At 37.3% G+C, this 25,732-nt stretch overlaps 1 protein-coding gene across 1 annotated transcript; it reads left to right on the top strand.

Moving 5' to 3' along the window:
* The first annotated feature begins 1,369 nt into the window (after positions 1-1,369).
* mrps27 (mitochondrial ribosomal protein S27) lies at positions 1,370-14,118 on the top strand. Its single transcript, XM_084389610.1, has 10 exons — positions 1,370-1,439; positions 1,522-1,592; positions 2,198-2,256; positions 3,814-3,928; positions 7,885-7,963; positions 8,049-8,164; positions 9,519-9,621; positions 10,747-10,889; positions 12,347-12,475; positions 13,756-14,118. The coding sequence occupies exons 1-10, from the start codon at positions 1,373-1,375 to the stop codon at positions 13,978-13,980; spliced, it is 1,107 nt and encodes a 368-aa protein (XP_084245736.1). The 5' UTR covers positions 1,370-1,372; the 3' UTR covers positions 13,981-14,118.
* The last annotated feature ends 11,614 nt before the right edge of the window (positions 14,119-25,732 follow it).

A 25,732-nucleotide genomic window follows, 5' to 3' on the forward strand; every position in this document is an offset into this window, starting at 1 on the left:
TTAAAACTTGACTCTTCTGTAGTTACATCGTGTGCTAAGACCGACGGAAAATGAAAAGTTGCGATTTTCTAGCTGATATGGCTAGGAACTATACTCTCATTCCTGCGTAATTAATCAAGAAACTTTGCTGCCGTACCATGAGTCCAGCAGGCGTAATGATATGATCAGCGCCTGAAAATAGGTCTAATAGTTAGACAAACTTAGTCCCGGTCACGTTGGAAGTTACAGAGCTGGGGACTATTTTCAGGCGCTGATCATATCATTACGCCTGCTGGACCCATGGTTATTACGCAGGAATGAGAGTATAGTTCCTAGCCATATCAGCCTAGAAAATCGCAACTTTTCATTTTCCGTCGGTCTTAGTACACGATGTAACTACAGAAGAGTCAAGTGTTAAATAGGAAAAATATCGAAACTCTTTGGTCATTTTTTGAGAGAGATGCTAATGTCCTGTCCGATTCAATGATTTATGCTAAGCTATGCTAAAAGTGGTACCGCCAGACCCGGAGATCGGCTGAATGGATTCGGAAACGGTAAAACTCAACTGTTTAACTCTGGGGGAGGTGTAAAATGAGCCTATTTCCAAAAAAAGTGGAGTGTCCCTTTAAACCTTTAACGGTGGCTGTAATGAAACATTGTTTTCATGACAGATTTTAAAGGTTAGATCACCCAAAAATGTTAATTCTCCCATAATTTACTCGCCCTCAATAAAGGTCTTCTGAAGGGAAGCCATGTGTTTCTGTAAGAAAAATATACGTATTTATAACTTTATAAACTATAATCACTGGCTTCCGGTAACGTCCGTACGTGAGTCTAGTTCCGGCGGAAGAGTGACCTTTGACTCAACGCTGACGAGTGACCTCTGACCTGACGAGTGACCTCTGACCCGACGCATGACGTATTAACGAACACAGAAGCGCAGAGGATAGAGAAAAACAAAACACGCATTAGAAGTCTAAAACGAGCATTTTTAAAGGGAAATGTGGAGGAGCTTGAGTTTGTTGTTTAAACCGCGAGAGGCGTCTACTCTCGTCGGGTCAGAGGTCACTCGTCATGCGTCGGGTCAGAGGTCGTGCGTCGGGTCAGAGGTCGTGTGTTGGGTTCATAAACACTAGGATGGCTTGAGGGTGAGTAAATAATGGGATAATTTTCATTTTTTGTGTGAACTATCTCTAAGTTCTCAGCGCTGCCATAATAAATGTCCGACACACCGTCAAAAATAAAAGTCCCACTTCCGGCACATCGGCCAAACAGGAAAACGTATTGGTATTTTAAAAACGCCAAATATCGGTAGGCCACCGATCACAATGAAGATCAGCTGAGAATAATGTTCTGATTAACACATTAAAGCGTGTGTTGGTTCAGTCAGGAGATGTTTGCTGTCCTCGGCGTACTGACACGGCATTATGGGAGCAGAGACAGAAGACCCGCAGGACTCGGTGAGACTCTCAGCCAATCATGAAGGAGAACCGCTGTAAACACGCTTTAACGTGATGATGTGTGTATTAATGTGTTCTGCAGGACAGCTGGCCTCTCTGATGGACAGGACGTATGAGAGGAAGTTTCCCGTCAGCTCTCTGGTCATCGGCAGGGTGAGAGAGACACAATTAGTATATTACATTTATTTTACACTATATTTGCACATGTCCCTTCTGTATGTGTGTATGCATGTGAAGTTGCTTGTGGTTTCTCAATAATGTTTTTATTAGTATTAATAACAGAGACCAAACAACACACAAAACACTTTATTTTAAGGTGTCCTTGTTAAATATGTTACATGTACTTACCATAGTAATAACAGTAAATTATGCATAATTACATGCAACTAACCCTCAACCAAACCCTAATCCTACCCTAACCCTATAGTAAGTACATGGAGTTAATATATATAACTCAGTACTTTAATATATAATTACACTGTAACAATGACACCTTAAAATAAAGTGTAACCAATAAAGGGTTATCAAAAATAAACGAATAAACTTTAAAAAAGGAGGAAGATACATCTCATAAACAAGAAGAATAATCATAGAATCACAAATATGCAGATCTTTAAAGTTTGGATGATGAATTTACTTATGGTTTAATATATTTTAGAATAATACAATAGAATAATCAAACTGCATTTTTCTTGTGTGAATTCATGACTTATTTAACATAAAAAGTAAATGTTTTAACATGTGCACGTCTTGTTTAGTTCATAGACACTTTATCATCAAGAGAAGAAGTTGATCAAGCGGAGTATTACCTATATAAGTAAGTCTTACTCTTCAGATCTTTAAATATGTTCCTGTTTGCTCAACACTGCACTGGAAAAAAAGATTTTTCAAAGTTGAGAAAATAAAATATAAGATTATTGGAGTGTGTTTTACATCAAAATACTATTTCACTTTGTCGTCTTGGAAAATGTAATTTTTAATTCAATACCAGTTCCTGCTGACGATTAATTGTCATACAAAGTATTGCGATTAACAATTAAATATTGTTTCGTTCATGTCTCTTACAGTGTAAGCCTAATACTTTATAAAAAAAATTATTTGGAATCATATGTAATATAATAATACAAATTATAATAAAATAGGCCAAGATGATGATCTTTAACCCGCTGGTGATTTATTACCATAAAAGGTAACGTTAATAATTTTTTACTTCATCAGAATGGTACGAGACTTGGTAAAGGTTTTGCCATTTGCTGGAAACTTACAAAAAAATCAATGGACAAGATTCGAAAAGATAAAAAATGAGGCATTTGTAATGAAGGGGAGACGAATTTCCTAGTGGAAGCGTTCGGTACTGCGGATGAATAAAATCTCACTGAAAGCTAATTTTTTTTTAGATATCAATGTAAAATTTATTTTAATCTTAATGGCTTTGATTTTCTCACAGTTTTAGAGTAAAACATGTTTTGGAAAATATATATTTAATTTTATATAAAAATATGAATTTTTCATAACAATAAAATTGTAAATTTTTTAAAAACTTTTTCCAGTTCAGCAATAATCTGCCAAGTGTCTTCTTTAAAAAGAGACCAAACTTCAAATCCAAAGCACTCAAGATTTATGAGCGTTTAAAGGTATAGTGGAGGATCTTTCCGAATTTTAGATAAGACCCGCCCTCTCCACTTTTTGAATAAGTTTGATTGATTCACCAGAATGATTGACAATTAGGAGGACCAATAGTATAGGTGATCCACCCGGAAGTAAAAAATCCTCCATTATACCTTTAAGTTGGAAATTTCATTTTTAGGTCAATGCTCTAAAAGGGAATTGGTAAATTAATCAATACCATAAAATCCCCTATAAATACAACATATTAAATAAAAAAACATCATTGAACTCAAATATAGCACATTTCATAGAAATATTTTTTTTTTGAGATGCCATGCGAGGAGCACCGGAGGGCTAATGCTTTGAAAATAAAATATAATATAATGTAGTATAACATAATGTAGTGTAATACAATATAATATAATGTAATTTAATGTAATATAAATAATATAATGTAATTAAATTAAATTAAATGTAATGTAATATATTATAATATAATGTAATGTATGATATAATATAATCTGATTAAACCCACAAACCTTCATTTCATATTATGAAGCAAGATCTTTGTTTGTTTACAACAGTGGTTTTTCTTTTTTTAATATTCTCTGGAAAAATGTGAATATAAACTGCACAATTATTGCGATTGGATCGACTAGCGATGATCAGATGACTGATCAATAACAGTGAATGCCTGTTTCTAAGTGAAATGTGTTTTCCTGAGGTGTTGGATCAGTAGCGGTGTGTGTGTGTGTGTTCTCGTCAGGTTTCGTCACAGTCCGAACTGCTGGTACCTGCGGGACTGGAGCGTTCACAGCTGGTTCCGGCAGTGTCTGAAACACGGAGCCCGAGATAAAGCCCTTTACACACTGAAGAACAAGGTGTGGAGAAGTCCACGCATGCTTTCACTTCACCAATGAGTTCAAGTCTATGGGCTTGATCTCACACACACACACACTGATGGCTCTATCACACACACACACACACGCTGAGGGCTCTATCACACACACACTGAGGGCTCTATCACACACACACACACGCTGAGGGCTCTATCACACACACACACATGCTGAGGGCTCTATCACACACACACACACGCTGAGGGCTCTATCACACACACACTGAGGGCTCTATCACACACACACACACGCTGAGGGCTCTATCACACACTCTGTGCAATGCAGCGTCAGGCGCGACGCATGTGTGTTTTGCTAGTTTTAGCCCGACGCAGTTTTCATTTTCACGTCCTGCGCCGCGATGTTTATATAGAAAATGCATTTGTTCCCATGGGCTGCTGGTCTGAGAACGAGTGTTTGTTCAGGAGCGTTGCTGGAGCGTTTATTTTATTTTATTTAAAGAGCGTGTTTGTAATATGCGCCTATAGGCGGGTCCACAATGCGCTTACACTCTGCTTATTACACACACACTCTCTGCTTATAACACACACACACTCTGCTTATTACACACACTCTCTGCTTATTACACACACACTCTCTGATTATTACACACACACTCTCTGCTTATTACACACACACTCTGCTTATAACACACACTCTGCTTATTACATACACTCTCTGCTTATAACACACACTCTGCTTATTACACACACACACTCTGCTTATAACACACACACACTCTGCTTATTACACACACTCTCTGCTTATTACACACACACTCTCTGATTATTACACACACACTCTCTGCTTATTACACACACACTCTGCTTATAACACACACTCTGCTTATTACATACACTCTCTGCTTATAACACACACTCTGCTTATTACACACACACACTCTGCTTATAACACACACACACTCTGCTTATTACACACACTCTCTGCTTATAACACACGCTCTGCTTATAACACACACACACTCTGCTTATTACATACACTCTCTGCTTATAACACACACTCTGCTTATTACACACACACACTCTGCTTATAACACACACACTCTCTGCTTATTACACACACTCTCTGCTTATAACACACACTCTGCTTATTACACACACACACTCTGCTTATTAAACACACACTCTCTGCTTATTACACACACACTCTCTGCTTATTACACACACACTCTGCTTATAACACACACACTCTGCTTATTACACACACACTCTCTGCTTATTACACACACACTCTCTGCTTATTACACACACACTCTGCTTATTACACACACACTCTCTGCTTATTACACACACACTCTCTGCTTATAACACACACACTCTCTGCTTATTACACACACACTCTCTGCTTATTACACACACACACTCTGCTTATAACACACACACTCTGCTTATTACACACACACTCTCTGCTTATAACACACACACTCTCTGCTTATTACACACACACTCTCTGCTTATTACACACACACTCTGCTTATAACACACACACTCTGCTTATTACACACACACTCTGCTTATTACACACACACTCTCTGCTTATTACACACACACTCTCTGCTTATAACACACACACACTCTGCTTATTACACACAAACTCTCTGCTTATTACACACACACTCTGCTTATAACACACACACTCTGCTTATTACACACACACTCTCTGCTTATAACACACACACTCTCTGCTTATTACACACACACTCTCTGCTTATTACACACACACTCTGCTTATAACACACACACTCTGCTTATTACACACACACTCTCTGCTTATTACACACACACTCTGCTTATAACACACACACTCTGCTTATTACACACACACTCTCTGCTTATTACACACACACTCTCTGCTTATTACACACACACTCTGCTTATTACACACACACTCTCTGCTTATTACACACACACTCTCTGCTTATAACACACACACTCTCTGCTTATTACACACACACTCTCTGCTTATTACACACACACTCTGCTTATTACACACACACTCTCTGCTTATTACACACACACTCTCTGCTTATAACACACACACTCTCTGCTTATTACACACACACTCTGCTTATTACACACACACTCTCTGCTTATTACACACACACTCTGCTTATTACACACACACTCTCTGCTTATTACACACACACTCTCTGCTTATTACACACACACTCTCTGCTTATTACACACACACTCTCTGCTTATTACACACACACTCTGCTTATTACACACACACTCTCTGCTTATTACACACACACTCTCTGCTTATAACACACACACTCTCTGCTTATAACACACACTCTGCTTATTACACACACACTCTGCTTATTACACACACACTCTCTGCTTATAACACACACTCTCTGCTTATAACACACACTCTCTGCTTATTACACACACACTCTCTGCTTATTACACACACACTCTCTGCTTATAACACACACACTCTCTGCTTATAACACACACACTCTCTGCTTATAACACACACACTCTCTGCTTATTACACACACACTCTCTGCTTATTACACACACACTCTGCTTATAACACACACACTCTGCTTATTACACACACACTCTCTGCTTATTACACACACACTCTGCTTATAACACACACACTCTGCTTATTACACACACACTCTCTGCTTATTACACACACACTCTCTGCTTATTACACACACACTCTGCTTATTACACACACACTCTCTGCTTATTACACACACACTCTCTGCTTATAACACACACACTCTCTGCTTATTACATACACTCTCTGCTTATAACACACACTCTGCTTATTACACACACACTCTGCTTATTACACACACACTCTCTGCTTATAACACACACTCTCTGCTTATAACACACACTCTCTGCTTATTACACACACACTCTCTGCTTATTACACACACACACTCTGCTTATTACACACACACTCTCTGCTTATTACACACACACTCTCTGCTTATTACACACACACTCTCTGCTTATTACACACACACTCTCTGCTTATAACACACACTCTCTGCTTATAACACACACTCTCTGCTTATTACACACACACTCTCTGCTTATTACACACACACTCTCTGCTTATAACACACACACTCTCTGCTTATTACATACACTCTCTGCTTATTACACACACACTCTCTGCTTATAACACACACACTCTCTGCTTATTACATACACTCTCTGCTTATAACACACACTCTGCTTATTACACACACACTCTGCTTATTACACACACACTCTCTGCTTATAACACACACTCTCTGCTTATAACACACACTCTCTGCTTATTACACACACACTCTCTGCTTATTACACACACACACTCTCTGCTTATTACACACACACTCTGCTTATAACACACACAGGGACACGCACCAGCACACAAACATGCCAAATATTAAAAATAAAAGGATTACAATGTAATAGATGATTATAGTGTACATAAAGATATGGTGAATCCGGCTTGTCAAGTTGATGGTCTGCTTGAGCTTTAACCTCACACACACACACACACACACACACACACATCTTTAACCTCGCGCACGAGCAGATCCGTTTCATCGCTAGAGAAGCGTTCAGTTTTTCCGCTTGCTAATTCCTCCATGTAAACAGCGAATCCGCCGCGGCTCGAGCGCAACTGGCTTTTAAAGGGAATGTGAGACGAGACTCTGATTGGTTTATTGCACGTTACGCCCAAAACACACCCATTACTCATTAAGAGAATAGAGACGACACTTTTAGACCAGCGCCGGGAGCGCCGACCATTTGTCCCGTCATTAAACTAGCAAAAGTGGATTCGGACACGCCCTAAGTGAACTTGCGCCGTAACCTTTAGACCATGAGCTTAGATCATTAAAATAGGGCCCTATGAGTGTTAAACATGTATAGCTGATCACATGTGTTGTTGTCTTGCAGGTTCAGTTCGGCATGTTTCCTGACGACTTCACCTTTAATCTCCTGATCGACTCCTTTATAAAGGACTCAGACTTCAAGGGTTTGTAATGCTGTTGTTTGCCACATGAATCCCGTGTAAGTTCATTTGTTGGGCTCATGAATCCCTCTTTGCGTGTTGAAACCAGGAGCGTGTTCAGTGGTGGAGGAAGTGATGCTTCAGGAGGCGTTCGAGCGACTCTCCACACAGATCCTGTCGCTTCACGCTCTCAGCAAATATCTGGCAACCAAACCTGAACTCAGCGTGAGTCGAACGGCAAAGACATGAGCTTCTACCTCAGGGTTTCTGTCTGGGATTCCTGCACAAATATCTAAACATTCTTTTACTGGTGAAGAAAAATGACTGAAGATATTAAGATTAAGATATTTAAATGAAATGAGTTTGTGCTTAAAACAAGAAAAATAAAAATGCTAGTGGGGTCAGAAAAATATTCTTATTTTCCCTTTGAATTAAGTTGATTTTTCTGATTTGGCAGATATTTGTTTCAGGGTTATTATTACAACTGAAATGAAAATCAATTTTGTTACTTGAAACTTTAATATTAAAAAAAGGTGAATTGTATTTCCCATCTTCATTTAAGTTTAACTTGATGTACTAAAAAACATTAAAAATGAGATAAATGAATAAAAACTATTTAATTAAAAACAAAAACATAGGAAAAAATTACAAAAACACATCAAATTACTACAAATTTAACTGAAATTAAAATAGAAAATATTAATATGAAATCTAATTCAAAATATTAATAAAAACTAAATCTCAATTGTTCTAAAATAACACTGATTTGTTCTTGTTTTAAGCACAAATTTGCTTAATTTGCAAATGTCCTAAAATGCCCTTTTCACAAGATGTAAAGTAAGTCTCTGATGTCCCCAGAGTGTGTGTGTGAAGTTTCAGCTCTAAATACGCCACAGATATTTTTATATAGCATGCTAAAATTGCCACTTTTTGAGGGTGAGCAAAAACGCACCGTTTTTGTGTCTGTTCCTATAAATGCAAATGAGCTGCTGCTCCCGGCGCAGGGGGCGGGGCTTCAAGAGCTTGTGTACTTTTACCTCACACACACACGCACTGAAAATTTCAACAACTTTTAGCCTTTTATGTTCAAATCGGAGTCAGACAATGATGGAGAGACTCAAGAAGAAGTGACAACATGTAGAAGCAACAGGACATTTCTGAATGGTTAGTTGATGAATTTATGTAGCTGGTGTGGAGTTATCTTCTAGTCATTGATTAGCATATTCTGTCGTGATAATCTATAAATCGTGTTCAGGGGGCGGAGTTTATGTAAATTTTAGTGTTGGTGATGTCACTAACCCCTGAAGAAGCTCATGTAGTCTCTACCAGCCGTTTGTTGTAGTCCTTAAAAAGCGATTTCTTTAAAAGCAAATATCTCCCTTTGCTTTGAACTTTGAGCGTCGTAACTTTGCAGATGTTGTTTATGCTCAGACAGCAACATTACACACTAACTAAAGTTAGAAAAGTGTAATCATAATCATCCACCCCATATGTTTAGATATTTGTGCTGGAAAACAAGAGGAAGAATATATTTTTGTGTGTGTTGTAATTGTGAAATGCCGGCTGTGTGATCGTCCAGTGGCAGGAGGAGAGGATCATGGGAGCGTCTCTGATGTTGGTCGGACTGAAGCAGGAAAACTCCGTCGGCTTCAGCGCTCGACTTCTGGGACTCTCTCTCATCGGTGTGTGTCTTACACAACCACAGCGTCACTGCACAAACATCTAAACACTCTTAAATCAAGATGCGTTTACTGGAGAAGCAAAATGACTGAAGATGTGAAGGGCGGATGGGTGTGTGAAGTTCTGCGGCTGATTGTTGAATTAAAACACACACAGAAGCAACAGCTCATTCCCATAAGGATCAACATAATTTACCAAGAGCGGATCATGTTCAGTGCAAAACACATGCTTTTTTGAGTTCAATAATGGAGCAAACACCAGCCAATCATAGTCAGTCATGTGATTTATTACATAAATGTTGTGTCTGAAAGTGAAACTCCTACAAATGCATATGCATGTTGGGTGTGATGCATTACTCAGCAAGTCATTTAATTACTTTTAGTAAATTAGGGCATTACTTTTATTTTTTCTGTCATTTATTTACAGTCACTTCTGATATAATTGCATTAAGTACTGTATAGAATGACCAATTCTCTATAAAAAAGTGGATTTAACATCCAAATTTAGCGTCTAAGTTTAACATTTATGTTTTTAATGTAACCAGTCAGATTAAAAATAATTTATACAATTTTATATGATTTATTTGAAAGATTTAAATGAGCCGTTTCATGTATTGCTCAGCTGGATGAGGTTGATTGAAAGTAATTAGCAATTACTCAGTTACTAATTAGTACAGAAATAATGACCTTTTGTTTTAGAGTAACAGATCCTGGTTTAAGATATTAGTAAATCTGGAGTTTTGTCCTGATATTTTGTGAATTAAGTGAAGTTTTTTTTTTTTTTACTTCACAATTTTTCACTTCTTATACTTTTTCCAGTTTTTTCAGCCATAATCTGCCAAGTGTCGTCTTTAAAAAGAGACCAGACTTCAGTCTGTGATCCAAAGCACTCAAGATTTATGAGAGTTTAAGTTGGAAATTAAATTTTTAGGTCAATGCTCGAAAAAAATACAATTTAATTAGTACCATAAAATCCCCCATAAATACAAAATATTATAATATAGCTCAAATATAGCACATTTCGTTGAAATAAATAAATATTTCTGTCTTTTTTTGAGCTTCAATGCGAGGAGCTAATGCTTTGAAATTGAAATATAGTGTAATATTGTAATCTGTAATGTTGCGCAGGTAAAGTGGAGCTGTCGAGAGGAATCCACGCGGTGTTTCACCAGATCCCGCTGATGTGGACCTCGGGTTATCTCGCACGAGCGCTCGCCCTCATCGACACTGTGTGCTGCGACTTCAAACACGTCAAGTTATCTCAGGAAGTCGTGAGTATCTCAAACCAGATCTAAATGACTGTAATGAGGGCTTGCCGTGTTACATTATCTATCTCGCCTGAGGGAGAAGTTTAAAGAGAATCCACATAAATTATGCTTTTTGAAGTAAACGTTTGAGATCACTGAACATAAACTCTCTTCTGGAGTCGATTAGGATGAGAAGAGAAGCTTTAGATGAACTCCTTTTCTTCATGTTGCTGTTTGATCAAGCACCAGCTCTTCTCTATATCAGAGTCAGTGTTCCTGAACTCCTGAAAAGCCTCCATTAGTCTTGAGTTTCTTCTGGGAACGAACACGTCACAATATTCCTCATTTAAATAATTAATATGCAGAATAAAGGGGCGGGGCCTGGTTGAGTTAGTTAGTAGTGTGTTAAACTGGCGGTTATGGTAATTAGGGGCGGGACATTTCACAAACACACTTGAAGCACTCGACCAATTAGAACACACTGATCCAGCCGACCAATCAGAGCACAGTGTGCTTTTCAGAAGGAGGGGCTTCATAGAGACAGGAAGTAAACAGAGCGTTACTGACAGACTGGGAAGAGAGGAGCTGCAACAATGGAGAATATGAGGAGAATAATCAACATTCTTAGTTAAAATGTATGACATAAAAAAATCATAAAAAAAAGAAAATAAAAAAAGACTGAAATTCTGACTTGCAATATTATGACATAAAAACCAAATTTTGACATACGAAGTTGAAATGACATTGATATTAAATATCATAATTATGACAAAAATCATAAAAAATTAAGAGTAAAAAAAAATCATACACATCGAAATTGATATACTATGCAAATTATGATTAAAAGTTATTCTTAAAAAAAAAGTTGAAAATCTTACTTTAATGTAAATTTTTACATAATTCAAATTTGTTACATTTATGAGATCAGTTGAAAACTAAACTTGAAGACTTAAAAAGTCGAAATTATGACAAAAAGTATATTTAAAAAGTTACAATTGTGACATACTAAGTCGGAATTATGATATAAAAAAGTATATTAAAAGGTTCAAATTCTGAATTAAATGTATGATAAATAATCAAAAATGACAGTCAAAAATATGACGCACATACAAGTTGCAATTATGACTTAAAAGGTCATCCTTAAATCAAAAGTTGAAATTCTGACTTTCAAGATTATGACATAAAAACTAAATTATGACATACGAAGTCGAAATTACAAAAAGTAAAAATGATGAAATAAGAAGTCATAATTATGATATTAAAAAGTCTTAAATAAAAAGTTGAAATTCTGACATAAATGTCATAACACATACCGAAATGATGACGTAGAAGTCATAATGCATGAAACCTGTTCTAGTAGAGACTGGAAACATCATCAAGACTTTGAGAAGAGGCATTAAATGGCCTCTTGAATGAATTTAAACTTTGATTAAACTCATCTGCAGAATGAACAGATGTAATTCCGTGTGATGTTCCTTCAGCTGGACAGTGTGGAGAAGATCCTGCAGGATCTGTCAGAGATTCCCGATGGACAGATCTCAGCGAACGACAGCGATGAGGAAGATCATCTCCAGAGACTCAGACTGCCAGAGTACATGAAGCGCTTCAAGGTCAGCTTCCCTCACATCAAATATCATCAACATTTATACTGTACATTCTCATAAACACCTTCCAAACTTTCTCAGAGAGTGTGTTAGTGCTTGTCGGATCTCAGAGGAAACTGTTAATGAATGAAAACATTATTAACAAATAACAAACAAGCATTCTCAGGTCTAAGAACGTGATCTGATAAACTCGGATTGATCATTTACACTCTTTTATCAAGTAAAAGTCTTAATAAAGAATAATTGTACAAACGTCCTGTCAAATCTGCACTGATTTAATAAAGTAAACACTTTATTATTAATAATAATAATAATGATATTTTTAGTCATATTTCAGCGTGACTGAAGCAGCAAGACAAAAAACAAATATCTGCCAATAGGGTCAGAAAAATAGTATTTTTTTCTGTTTGAATTAAGTTTCCATTGGCAAATATTTGTTCTTATTTTTATCACAAACTTTTTCAGTCTTAATATCTTCAGTCATTTCTCTTCTTCTCCAGTAAATGCATCTGGTGCTCTTCGGACTTTTTACATTGCAATTTTTTTTTTTTTTTTTTTGGAATTGTTCGAAACTTGGTAAAGGTTTTGGCACTTGCTGTGTGAACACAAATATCATGGACATGATTCGAACAGGTTAAATGTTCCTGTAAAAATTAATAACACTTGTGCTCCTCACGGTCTGAAACGAGCGCATTAGAAATGAATGAGACGAGTTTCCTCTAGTGGAAGCGTTTGGAACTGCAGCCGAACTACATCTCACTGAACGCTCATTTACTGAGATATCAACCTCACATTTTTAACACAACTTGTTTAGATTTATGGCTTTGATTTCCTCACAGTTTTAGAGTAAAACATGTTTTTGGAAATATATATATTTCATGTAAAAATTGAAAACAGTATTTTTGCACATTTTTCATAACAATAAATGTAAAATTCTGTAACTTTTTAAAGTTTTTAAAAACGTTTTTCACTTCAGCAATAATCTGCCAAGTGTCGTCTTTGATAAGAGATCAAACTTCAGTCTGTCGCTCTAAAGCGTTCAAGATTTACCAGTTTAAGTTGGAAATTTTATTTTCAGGTCTATGCTCAAAAAGTGAATAAATGGATTATAAATACAGTGTAAATATAATTTAGTACCATAAAATCCCCTGAAAAATACAAAATATTAAATAAAAAAACATTATCGAACTAAAATATAGTATATTCATTTCATTGGTTACGAATATTTGGATATTTGTGCTGGAAAACGAGAGGAAGAGCTGTAATCTGTGAACGTGTTTCGTCAGGAGCTGAAGGATCGTCTTGTGGCTCAGGATCAGACGGACCCGAGGAGCCTGGAGTCGCTGGTGTCGGATCTGACCCGGGACACACTGGCGGCCTGTGAGGAGTCGGATCTGGCCCAGTACCGGCAGACGGTGTGTGACTGGGAGGCCGAGAGACACCAGCTCATTCAGAGAGAGAGAGAGACGAAAGAGCGTCTGAACAAACAGCGGGTCGGTGCGGCCCAGTGACCGACAGGCATTGTTTCTCATGTTTATTGTCTTTGGTTGGGTGGATTGAGATAAAGATTTGTGTGTTAATATTATTTGGATTCTTTTTCAACGGCCTGTAAATCTGAACAGAATAAATAAACGATGAAAATACTCTTATTTAGTCTGTCCTGTCACACTGTACGCACTGAAATAACAGGATTTACACTGAACGTCTGGAGGTTTTTCATGTTTTTATAAGAAGGGTCTTCTGATCACTAAATCTGATCAAACGTACAGTAAAACAGTGAAATATTATTATAATGTAAATCATCTGTTTTCTATGTGAATATACAGTAAAGTGTAATTTATTCCTGTGATCAAAGCTGAATGTTCAGCATCATTACTCCAGTCTTCAGTGTCACATGATCCTTCACACATCACTCTAATATGAGGATTTGATGAGCAAGAAACATTTATGATTATTATCAATGTTCATATTTCTGTGGAAACCGTGATAGATTTTATTTTTTAGGATTCTTTGATGATTCAAAGTACAAAAGAACCGCGTTTATTCGAAACAGAATCTTTTGTAACATTATAATTGTCACTTTTGATCAATTTAATGCGTCCTTGATGAATAAAAGTATTGATTTATGTTCATTTTAAATCTTACTTATCCCAAACTTTTGAATGTTAATGTATCACAGTTTCCACAGAAATATGAACACTGATAATAATCATAAATGTTTCCTGAGCATCAAATCCTCATATTAGAGTGATTTCTGAAGGATCATGTGACACTGAAGACTGGAGTAATGATGCTGAAAATTCTGCTTTGATCACAGGATATAAATTACACTTTACTGTATATTCACATAGAAAACAGATGATTTACATTATAATAATATTTCATATTTTTACAGTATTTTTTATGAAATAAGTGCAGCATTGGTGAGCAGAAGAGACTCTTTAAGAAGCATTATTCTGATTATTATTTTCTCGTGTCTCAGCTGTCAGTTCATTCTTCAGTTTTGTGTGTGTGTGTGTGTGTGTGTGTGTGTGTGTGTGTGTGTGTGTGTGTGTTTTGTCTCATGTATTACACACACTGTAATCGATCCGCTTCCAGCTCAAACAATCCGGCGCTTCTGCTGTAATTCTGCACCTTCATGTTTAGTGTTTCTCGATGGCGACGTCGTTCCCTTTCCTGCGAACACACACACACACACACACACACACCCCACACACACAATCCCAGTGAACACGCACACAATCCCAGCGGACAAAACACATTCTGTTCTGTGGCTTATCAGGAGACTCGGACAAAAGGGCCAGAATCAGATCTGAAGCTGTTTTCAGGAATTCTTTTATCTTTCTAGTGAATTTCGAAGAGATTCTGCTCCTTTAATTGGTGGAAAACTCTTTCCAGAGTAAAACAAGATGCACATTGTAATGGGTATGATATCAATCTGTCTTTATATGTGTTTATAGATTTAGGAAGCTTTTTCTCACACTACGATGTTGCAGAATCATGTTGTGATCAAACATTACAATATTCCTCCGTGTTTCTGTCTCGTTTTCCAGCGCAAGCATCTAAACATTCTTAAATCAAGACACATTTACTGCAAAATGACGGAAGATATTTTGAAAATGTGCTTAAAACAAGAACACATATCTGCCAGTGGAGTCAGAAAAATAATCTTAATTCAAAGCGAAACAAGTTAATTTTTCTCCATCGTGTCCGTTACATTTAATCATTAAGCAGAAATATGCGAGCTGTCAATCATATTTAGTGGATGAAGTGGGCGGTAATCAGGAGGTTATTTTTCCACCAAATTTGATTTGTGAAATTTATGGCGTGTCAGATGTGATATGAACCATATAGGAAGCGGTTTCATGTATCATCTCTTAACTGACAGGTACAAAATGAATCAAATGTATTCTGGGCCTTTTTATCCAGTAATTTCATTATGATGGTGGACAGAGTGAGCTTTAATTTGATTGGTTCTTGGTATCAAGCGACTGTTTCCTCTGCTCTGTTTAGCTTGTCATGTACAAATGATTTATTTGGGCTGTTCCGGCACGTAACCCAAAACTCTGAAAGTGATCTGAATCTGAGGCTGATTCTAATCATGTGAAGCTGAATCTCATTTGGATCCCGATTAAAGCCTTTCCCTCTTCTATCTGCATCAACCCGTTACATAAACCGCTGTAATTCACGACTTTAAAGATTCATCGCTGCGTTTCTGCATTTACACTGAGACCGAGTCAAAGCGGGTTACACTCGGTCTTTCATTAAGAGCTTTTAAATTCTCCGTTACATGTGATTTCTGCTTCAAGTCAGACTTTGAACAAGATTAATGACGATATTCTGGTAAGATTTACAATATAAACCTTACACTGGAAAAAAAAAATGATGTTCTTCCTCAGGGTTTCTGTCTCGTTTTCCAGCACAGAAACATTCTTAAATCAAGAGACATTTACTGGAGAAGAAGCGAAATGACTGAAGATATTAAGTGTTGATTTATAAAATAGTGATCAAAATGCTTAAAACTGGAAAAAAATATCTGCCAATGGTGTTAGAAAAATAATCATGTTTCCTCTTTGAATTAAGTTTATTTTTCTGACCAAATTGGCAGATATTTTTTCTTATTTTAAGCATAAACTCGTTCAGTTTTAATGATTTTTCTGTATTTGAACTGGGGCTGTCAAGTGTTTAAAGTATTTAATGTAATTAATTAGGTACATGATGTGCCGATTAATTAATCAACCCCTCAAAAGATCTTTTAAAGTCATTATTGTGTTTGATGAGAAAAGCATTGAATAGACATTACAAAAAATAGTTTTAGAAAGAAATATTTTGATTCAACAAAGAATGTATTACACAAACTCTTAAAGTCCCCCTGTTGGTGAAAATCCAGCGTTTAATGTTGTTTATGTGTCTATGTGGTGTTTTTAATATGCTTTAAGACAAAGCATGTGTAAGTTCATAAGTCGACACCATTGCTGAGTATTTCCTCCTTAAAACTGCAGTGAACCAAAGACAGTCTCAAAAACACGCTTTGAAATCGCTGGTGTTTCTGACGTCACAAACTACCTTGTAACCAATCAGATCAACGTGTGATCGTCAACCAGTGGATCTCTGAGCTGAGTGAGTGAGTGGAGGTGGGGCTCATTTGCATATTCATAGAACCACGCATACTAAATGAGGCAAGGGTGTTGAGTTAAATATGTCATTTTGGTGATCAACGATGAGTTTTAAGGGATACAATTATTGACTATAGTGATTTTTAAGGTAAAAATGTGGCCATAATGTTTTTTCAGACGCTGAAGTGGCATTCAGGTATATTTTACACAGATTGTTTAATGCAGCTCAGAGGTGTATAAATATGAAATGTATGAAAAATTAAATGACACTCTAAATATGAAAGGAAAACGGCCAGTAGGTGGCGGCAAATCACGGTCTCATTGAGTGAGTCATTGAATCATTCATTCAACCGATTCATTCAGGAACGAAGCGTGTGGTGTCTTAATGAATGAGTCACTGAATCAATGACTCACTCGAGTCAAACTGCTGATTGTAATGAATCACCGCTGTGTGTTTCTCAGAGACACACTACAGTTCTGCTCTGGCTTTGTTTAGAACTACTTTCATTGGCAAAAACTGACAATATTGTGTCTAAAATGTATAAAATCAATATCACATTTGCAATTTGTTTTAGTTTTGACGGAGATATTGAGTCAGACATCAGCAGCTGCCAATCTAAACAGTTTACTTCTGATCTAGACAATACTGAGCTCTCTTTTGTTTAAGGACCATCACTAATATTTAACTGATGTTATCACAAGTAGAGCAAACATGCTCAAATCCTGTTCTCCATCAGATATAAAGATCATATGAGTAATAGATGCACTTATGATCTCAGGCCTCAACATTAAATTTGGACAATCATGCAATTCCAAAGAATCCTGGGAATTCCCAATGGAAGCTTGTTTAAAGTCCCCCTGAGTCAATCATTTTATTCTCTAAAACTAATCTTTGATCACCAAAATTACATGTTTAAATTTTTTTCTTTGAAAAAATGTAACTTGACACCCTTGCCTCATTTAGTATGCGCGGTTCTATGAATATGCAAATGAGCCCCGCCTCCACTCACTCACTCAGCTCAGAGATCCACTGGTTGACGATCACATGTTGATCTGATTGATTACAAGGTAATTTGCAGCCTCCCTTTAAGTCGTTTTGTTAGGCCTTCAAACCAGGAAGTTCATGCATATTCAAACTGATTTAAAAGTAAGGCGTCATATAAAATTATCAGTGTTGACCTAATTTTTCGTTTCTGGCCTAAAAACTTTGTGAGCCCGGTGACTTTACTCAGAACCTATTGGCCATATTCCTGCCATCCAAGTTGTTTTCCAGGATGCAGCCCAGGTATTTTACTGACGCTTTTGCACTGACCACAAAATTATTCAAAATAATAACCCTAAATTCCGAGCATCTATTCAATCTGTATTTTGAGCCTAACAAGATGGCCTCTGTCTTATCAAAATGTAGAGACAGCATATTTCCAATCAGCCAGTTGTTTACAGAAGATAGTTCAGAGCTCAGGTTACTCTCTAAAGTGGATTGTTGTTAATGAGACATTAAAAGTGCCGAGTCATCAGCGTACAGAGTCTGCCATATCATTAATGTAAGTTAAAAATAAGAACGGTCCGAGAATACTTCCTTGTGGAACGCCACATTCAACTACACAAGGGTCTGACAGTACTAAGACCACCAGTTGTTCCCTCCTGATAGGTAAGATCTAAACCACCTACAGGTGGCGCTGTCTGTCTGCCCCTAAGGCCTGAAGTTTGGCAGTCAGTCTGTCATGATTAACCGTATCAAATGCCTTTTGAAGATCCAATAACACCATTCTGCAGAGATTTCCATTATCTATTTCCCTGCGGATTATGTCGGATAAATAGAGTAGGCATGATTCGGTAGAATGTGACTTCCTGAATCCGGATTGGAATTTATTTTTCATGTATTCATTAAATTTCTCATTGACCAACCTTTCACATTTTTTTGATACAGTCCATAAAACAGAGACCGGTCTGTAGTTACCAGGATCGTGGCTGCTTCCCTTTTTAAAAAGGGGAATTACCTTGGCCCTCTTGAGATCATTGGGGAAAACATCAGTTTCAACCGACAGGTTAAAAATATGGGAGATGATGACAAGGGTATTACACAATTTAGAGATTTATATGTAGACGGTGTCTTTGACAGTTTTACCAATTTGTCATCTCGCTATGAACTCCCTGTTAGTCATCTGTTTCGCTATTTTCAAACTCGCAATTTTGTAGCTAAGTGTTTCCCTAATTTCCCCTCTTTACCTCCAGAGCATTGCTGGGAAACCATGCTTTCATTTGTCCCTCATAACAGAGGAATCATTTCCAAGCTATACGACATTATCTTAGCTTTTAGCGATGATTCAAATGACAAACTTAAGTGTACATGGGAAAGGGAACTGGGAATACAAATACAGGAGGAGTCCTGGGAACAGGCCATAGAGAGGATACGTTCTACCACGACTTGTGCTCGTCTTGGACTTATTCAATTTAAGGTCTTATATAGGGTACATTTCTCTAAGCTTAGACTATCTGAAATATATCCGGATGTGGAAGACAAATGCGATAAATGTCATGGCTCACCTTGTCATCTTAGCCACATGGTTTTTTTTTTGTCCTGATTTGAAAGATTTCTGGCTGGGTTATTTTAATATTATGTCCTCTGTTCTTGGGGTAAATCTCCAACCTTGTCCTCTGATTGCTATATTTGGAATTCCTGACCCCTCACTTCCACTTAACCCTACACAAAAGGACATCATAGCTTTTACATCTCTACTAGCAAGACGCTCTTTATTGTTACACTGGAAGTCTGCTAAATATCCTTCTATCTCCCGGTGGCTCAGAGATGTCATGTATTTTTTAAAACGTGAGAAAATGAAATACACGTTGAGAGGATGTACAGTCAAATTTTTCCATAAATGGCAACCTTTTATTTCCTATTTCACTGATTTAGTGGTACTACCCAAATGAATGTGTGCCTGTTTTTGTTTTGTTGTACTGATTGTATTGCTTAAATAACCAGTAATATGTGTGTTGGTCGTGGTGTGCCAAATGGGTGGGGGGTTGTTCATTGTTTATTACATGGTACTCTGTGATCCATTGTAATTATTTTCTCCTATATATATATATATATATATATATATATATATATATATATATTAGGGGTGGAGCCGAACCCGAATACGGTATTCGGAAAGCACAAATAATGTGTTTTTTACGAATACTTATTTCGAACAAATACTTTTAAAAATATTTGTATTCGGGAACAAGAAAAACTTTATATCAAAAAGCTGCGTTTCCTCATGAGACATGGCGACCGGCGGTGCTGCTGATGTGGTGGCTGAAATATTTTGGATTAGGCTAATGTCACGTTGTCATAAGGGGTAGTTCACATAGCGCGTTTTTTGCGCGTGCAGATTTCAAATGTAGGCGCGCGGCAAGCGCGCTTATAATAGAAGCGAGCGGCGCGCTGCATAGCAACGACAGACGCCACGGGAGGGCAAGCGCTTGTGGAAAGGAGAAAGCGTGCGAACTGCGCTCTTCATGATTACGAAGTATCAGCAAAGAATTAATTGATTTCTAGCCCTTGCATTAGCTTTAGATATATTTATGGAGATGAGAAATGAAATAAAAAAGCCGTCATTTTGTCATTAATATCAGTCCGTCAGAAAAGCAGTTCTAGGCTTATTCTTGGCTGGATAACTCTTAGCAGGTTTAAAAAGCTCTTTTAAAATTAAATATGAATGCAGTTTTGGATTAAATATAAGTACAGTCAAGTCAAATAAAACATGTTTTATCTCCTGTTTGGTAACACTACAATAAGATACCATTCATTAACATTACTTAATGCGCATCTAACATCAACACATTGAGTGAACAATATATTTTTACAACATTAATTAATGTTTGTGAATGTTATTTAATACAAACACTTGATTGGTCATGTTTGTTCACTTCATTCATTGTGCATTAAATAATGTTAACATAAATAATGTTAACTTTTGATTTTAAAAATGTATTTTTAAATGAACCCCAAGGAGAATAATTGCGACAGTATATAGCCTAACTATTGTTTATTGTTAGGTCATTTTATCTATTGTTATCTAACAAATGTAATATTAATGTAGTGTTTTTAATACTACAGTTTCCATCTTTGTAACCGTGATATAAACTTTAATATATGTAAATTTAATCTAAATTAAGCTTTACCGAAATTGTTACCGAGAACCGTGGATTTTCACAGGTATTGGTACCGAATACTGAAATTTTGGCACCGTGACAACACTAGTAGCTCTGTTAGCTTGGTAATTTAGACAATAGGCTGTTGACAGAGTAACATTAACGTAGGTAATGGCTGTTATGTTATTTTCTTTTCAATGACGTTCCTTGTTACATGTTCATTGCTGGATTTATGGAAAAACATCAACCAATATTGCATATCCATAATTATTATAATGGATATAATTAAAGAATACTTACACTATAACGTAAATTAGAAGTGTAACGCAAAAAAAATGGATTTTTACACCTATTTTGAAATTTACTCGAATACAAATACAAATACAAATACTTTTCCCCTCTCAACAAATACAAATACAGATACAAATACCGGCTGCTTTGCACACCCCTAATATATATATATATATATATATATATATATATATATATATGTATGTGTGTTTTATATGCTTGTATATGTGTCCATGTACATATTCATATGTTTAAAAAGGGAGAAAAAAGGAAAAAAGGGGAAAAAAGGACACATTGTATCTGTGAATGGAAGTATTGTATTGTTTTGCTTTTCCCAATGAAAAAAAAAAGGGAGATGTATGGGTGATGTATGGGAGATGTATGGGTGATGTATGGGAGATGCATGGGAGATGTATGGGAGATGCATGGGTGATGTATGGGAGATGTATGGGAGATGTATGGGTGATGTATGGGAGATGCATGGGAGATGTATGGGAGATGCATGGGTGATGTATGGGAGATGTTTGGGTGATGTATGGGAGATGCATGGGTGATGTATGGGAGATGTTTGGGTGATGTATGGGTGATGTATGGGAGATGTCTGGGAGATGTATGGGAGATGAATGGGAGATGCATGGGAGATGTATGGGAGATGTATGGGTGATGTATGGGAGATGTGTATGGGTGATGTATGGGTGATGTATGGGAGATGTATGGGAGATGTATGGGTGATGTATGGGTGATGTATGGGAGATGTATGGGTGATGTATGGGAGATGTATGGGAGATATATGGGAGATGCATGGGTGATGTATGGGTGATGTATGGGAGATGTATGGGAGATGTATGGGAGATGTATGGGAGATGTATGGGAGATATATGGGAGATGCATGGGTGATGTATGGGTGATGTATGGGAGATGTATGGGTGATGTATGGGAGATGTATGGGTGATGTATGGGAGATGTATGGGAGATATATGGGAGATGTATGGGAGATGTATGGGAGATGTATGGGAGATGTATGGGTGATGTATGGGAGATGTATGGGAGATATATGGGAGATGTATGGGTGATGTATGGGAGATGTATGGGTGATGTATGGGAGATGTATGGGAGATATATGGGAGATGTATGGGTGATGTATGGGAGATGTATGGGTGATGTATGGGAGATGTATGGGAGATGTATGGGAGATGTATGGGTGATGTATGGGAGATGTGTATGGGTGATGTATGGGAGATGTATGGGAGATGTATGGGTGATGTATGGGAGATGTATGGGTGATGTATGGGTGATGTATGGGAGATGTATGGGAGATATATGGGAGATGCATGGGTGATGTATGGGAGATGTTTGGGAGATGTTTGGGAGATGTATGGGTGATGTATGGGAGATGCATGGGTGATGTATGGGAGATGTATGGGAGATGTATGGGAGATGTATGGGTGATGTATGGGAGATGTTTGGGAGATGTATGGGAGATGTATGGGTGATGTATGGGAGATGCATGGGAGATGTATGGGAGATGCATGGGTGATGTATGGGAGATGTTTGGGTGATGTATGGGTGATGTATGGGAGATGTTTGGGTGATGTATGGGAGATGTATGGGTGATGTATGGGAGATGTTTGGGAGATGTATGGGAGATGTATGGGTGATGTATGGGAGATGTGTATGGGTGATGTATGGGAGATGTATGGGAGATGTATGGGAGATGTATGGGTGATGTATGGGAGATGTGTATGGGTGATGTATGGGTGATGTATGGGAGATGTATGGGAGATATATGGGAGATGTATGGGTGATGTATGGGAGATGTGTATGGGTGATGTATGGGAGATGTATGAGTGATGTATGGGAGATGTGTATGGGTGATGTATGGGTGATGTATGGGAGATGTGTATGGGTGATGTATGGGTGATGTATGGGAGATGTATGGGAGATATATGGGAGATGTATGAGTGATGTATGGGAGATGTGTATGGGTGATGTATGGGTGATGTATGGGAGATATATGGGAGATGTATGAGTGATGTATGGGAGATGTGTATGGGTGATGTATGGGAGATGTGTATGGGTGATGTATGGGAGATATATGGGAGATGTATGAGTGATGTATGGGAGATGTGTATGGGTGATGTATGGGAGATGTATGGGAGATGTATGGAGCTATTTGGGCAGCGGCATCTCGTAAAAACCGAGGGATAACCCATCTAACCCAGGGCTCTCTTAGAGCAGTCTAGCTGTAATAGCTTTTTTCCATCTCCCCTACCTCAACCTTCTGTAAGGAAAATGAGTTAGGCAGTGCTCCAAGTTTATTATAGAATGATTTCACCCTATTAATGTTGAATAACCCATAGTTGAAGATTTGAGGCCAGCTGTTCTGCTATAGAAGTGAAGTAAGTATTAAAATGATTATCATTTGACCTCTTTCTTATTGAAATTTAGGACACCCTTAATTGTTAGTCCTGTGCTTCTTGGTTTCTTAGTATTTGTCTTAGCGGCCCCCAATTCCTTTAAGGTCTTCCACGACTTTTTTGGGTTATCTTTATTATTTGATATATCATTCTTATAGTGGGTTGATTTAGCATCTCTAATAAGTTCCTGAGCCTTATTTCTTGCTTGTTTATATAAAATAAAATCATCATGATTTTTAGTTTTATGAAAAGCTTTAAGTGCTTTTTCCCTGGTTTTAATAGCATCATGTATAACTTTGTCAAACCATGCACTAGAAAGCTGTTTAACTCTGATCTGTCTAAGAGGGGTCACTTTGTTGATGATTTTTAAAATTGGAGGACCAATCCATTTCATCAGCCAACATCTCGAAAGTTTCCTGGGAGTAAAGTTTAAATGATCTGGATAGTACAGTCTTGTGAGAGTTAAAGTTTTTTTACCAGTTTTTCTTGTGCAAGATATTATATTATGATCACTTATGCCGTAAGTAACAGTACCACTTTGAGATGTTTTAGTTAAAGGGGTGGTATAATGCCCTTTTCACTAGATGTAAAATAAGTCTCTGATGTCCCGAGAGTGTGTGTGTGAAGTTTCAGCTTAAAATACACCAAAGATATTTTTATATAGCATGTTAAAGTTGTCACTTTTTGAGGGTGAGCAAAAACACACTGTTTTGTGTCTGTTCCTTTAAATGCAAATGAGCTGCTGCTCCCGGCACAGGGGGCGGAGCTTCAAGAGCTCATGTCCTTTTACCTCACACACACATGCACTGAAAATTTCTAAAACTTTTAGCCTTTTTATGTTCAAAGATAACATTTTCAGAGTCAGATGATGTCAACAGAGTAAAAGACGGAGAGACTCAAGAAGAAGTGACAACATGTAGAAGCAACAGGACATTTCTGAATGGTTAGTTGATGAATTTATGTAGCTGGTGTGGAGTTATCTTCTAGTCATTGATTAGCATATTCTGTCTTGATAATCTATAAATCGTGTTCAGGGGGCGGGGTTTATGTAAATTTTAGGGTTAGTGATGTCACTAACTCCTGAAGAAGCTCGTGTAGTCTCTACCAGCCGTTTGTTGTAGTCCTTAAAAAGGAATTTCTTTAAATGAAAATATCTCTCTTTGCTTTGAACTTTGAGCGTTGTAACTTTGCAGATGTTGTTTATGCTCAAACAGCAACATTACACACTAACTACAGTTAGAAAAGTCAAATCATAATCAACCACCCCTTTAACTGATACTAGGATCAGATCAATAATACTCTCAAGTCTTATTCTCGTGGATTCTCGCTGTTCAAGACCAAAAGAGTGACACAGGTCCTCCAGCCTTCTACCGTAAGGATGAACACAGCCGACACATTTGTGTTCATATCCCCGATTAAAATCATCTCAGAGCTCTCGTTGTCTGATAGGCTCAAGAGAACTTGTTCTAACTTATCATAGAAAGTAGGATGGCCTGGCGGTCTGCAGCAAGCCCCCAATAACATGGGCTTGGTTTTTGGTAAACATCCAAACAATCTCTAAATCACTAGCAATGTCATCTCTTCAGTTACAAGCCACATCTGAGCGCACATACACAAACCCTGCGTCCTTCCTAACTATACAGTAATTATTAATGGCAATTACCTCATCGCTTATAGTTTCATCTAACCAACTTTCCGTTACACAGATAACCCCGACCTCTGATTGTTGCTAGCAACATACTAATTCATGCTAGCAATGTATTCAAATGTTACAAACTCAAAATATAACGTTAGAC

The sequence above is a fragment of the Rutilus rutilus genome (assembly GCF_951802725.1).
Source record: "Rutilus rutilus genome assembly, chromosome: 19".
Taxonomy (NCBI): domain Eukaryota; kingdom Metazoa; phylum Chordata; class Actinopteri; order Cypriniformes; family Leuciscidae; genus Rutilus; species Rutilus rutilus.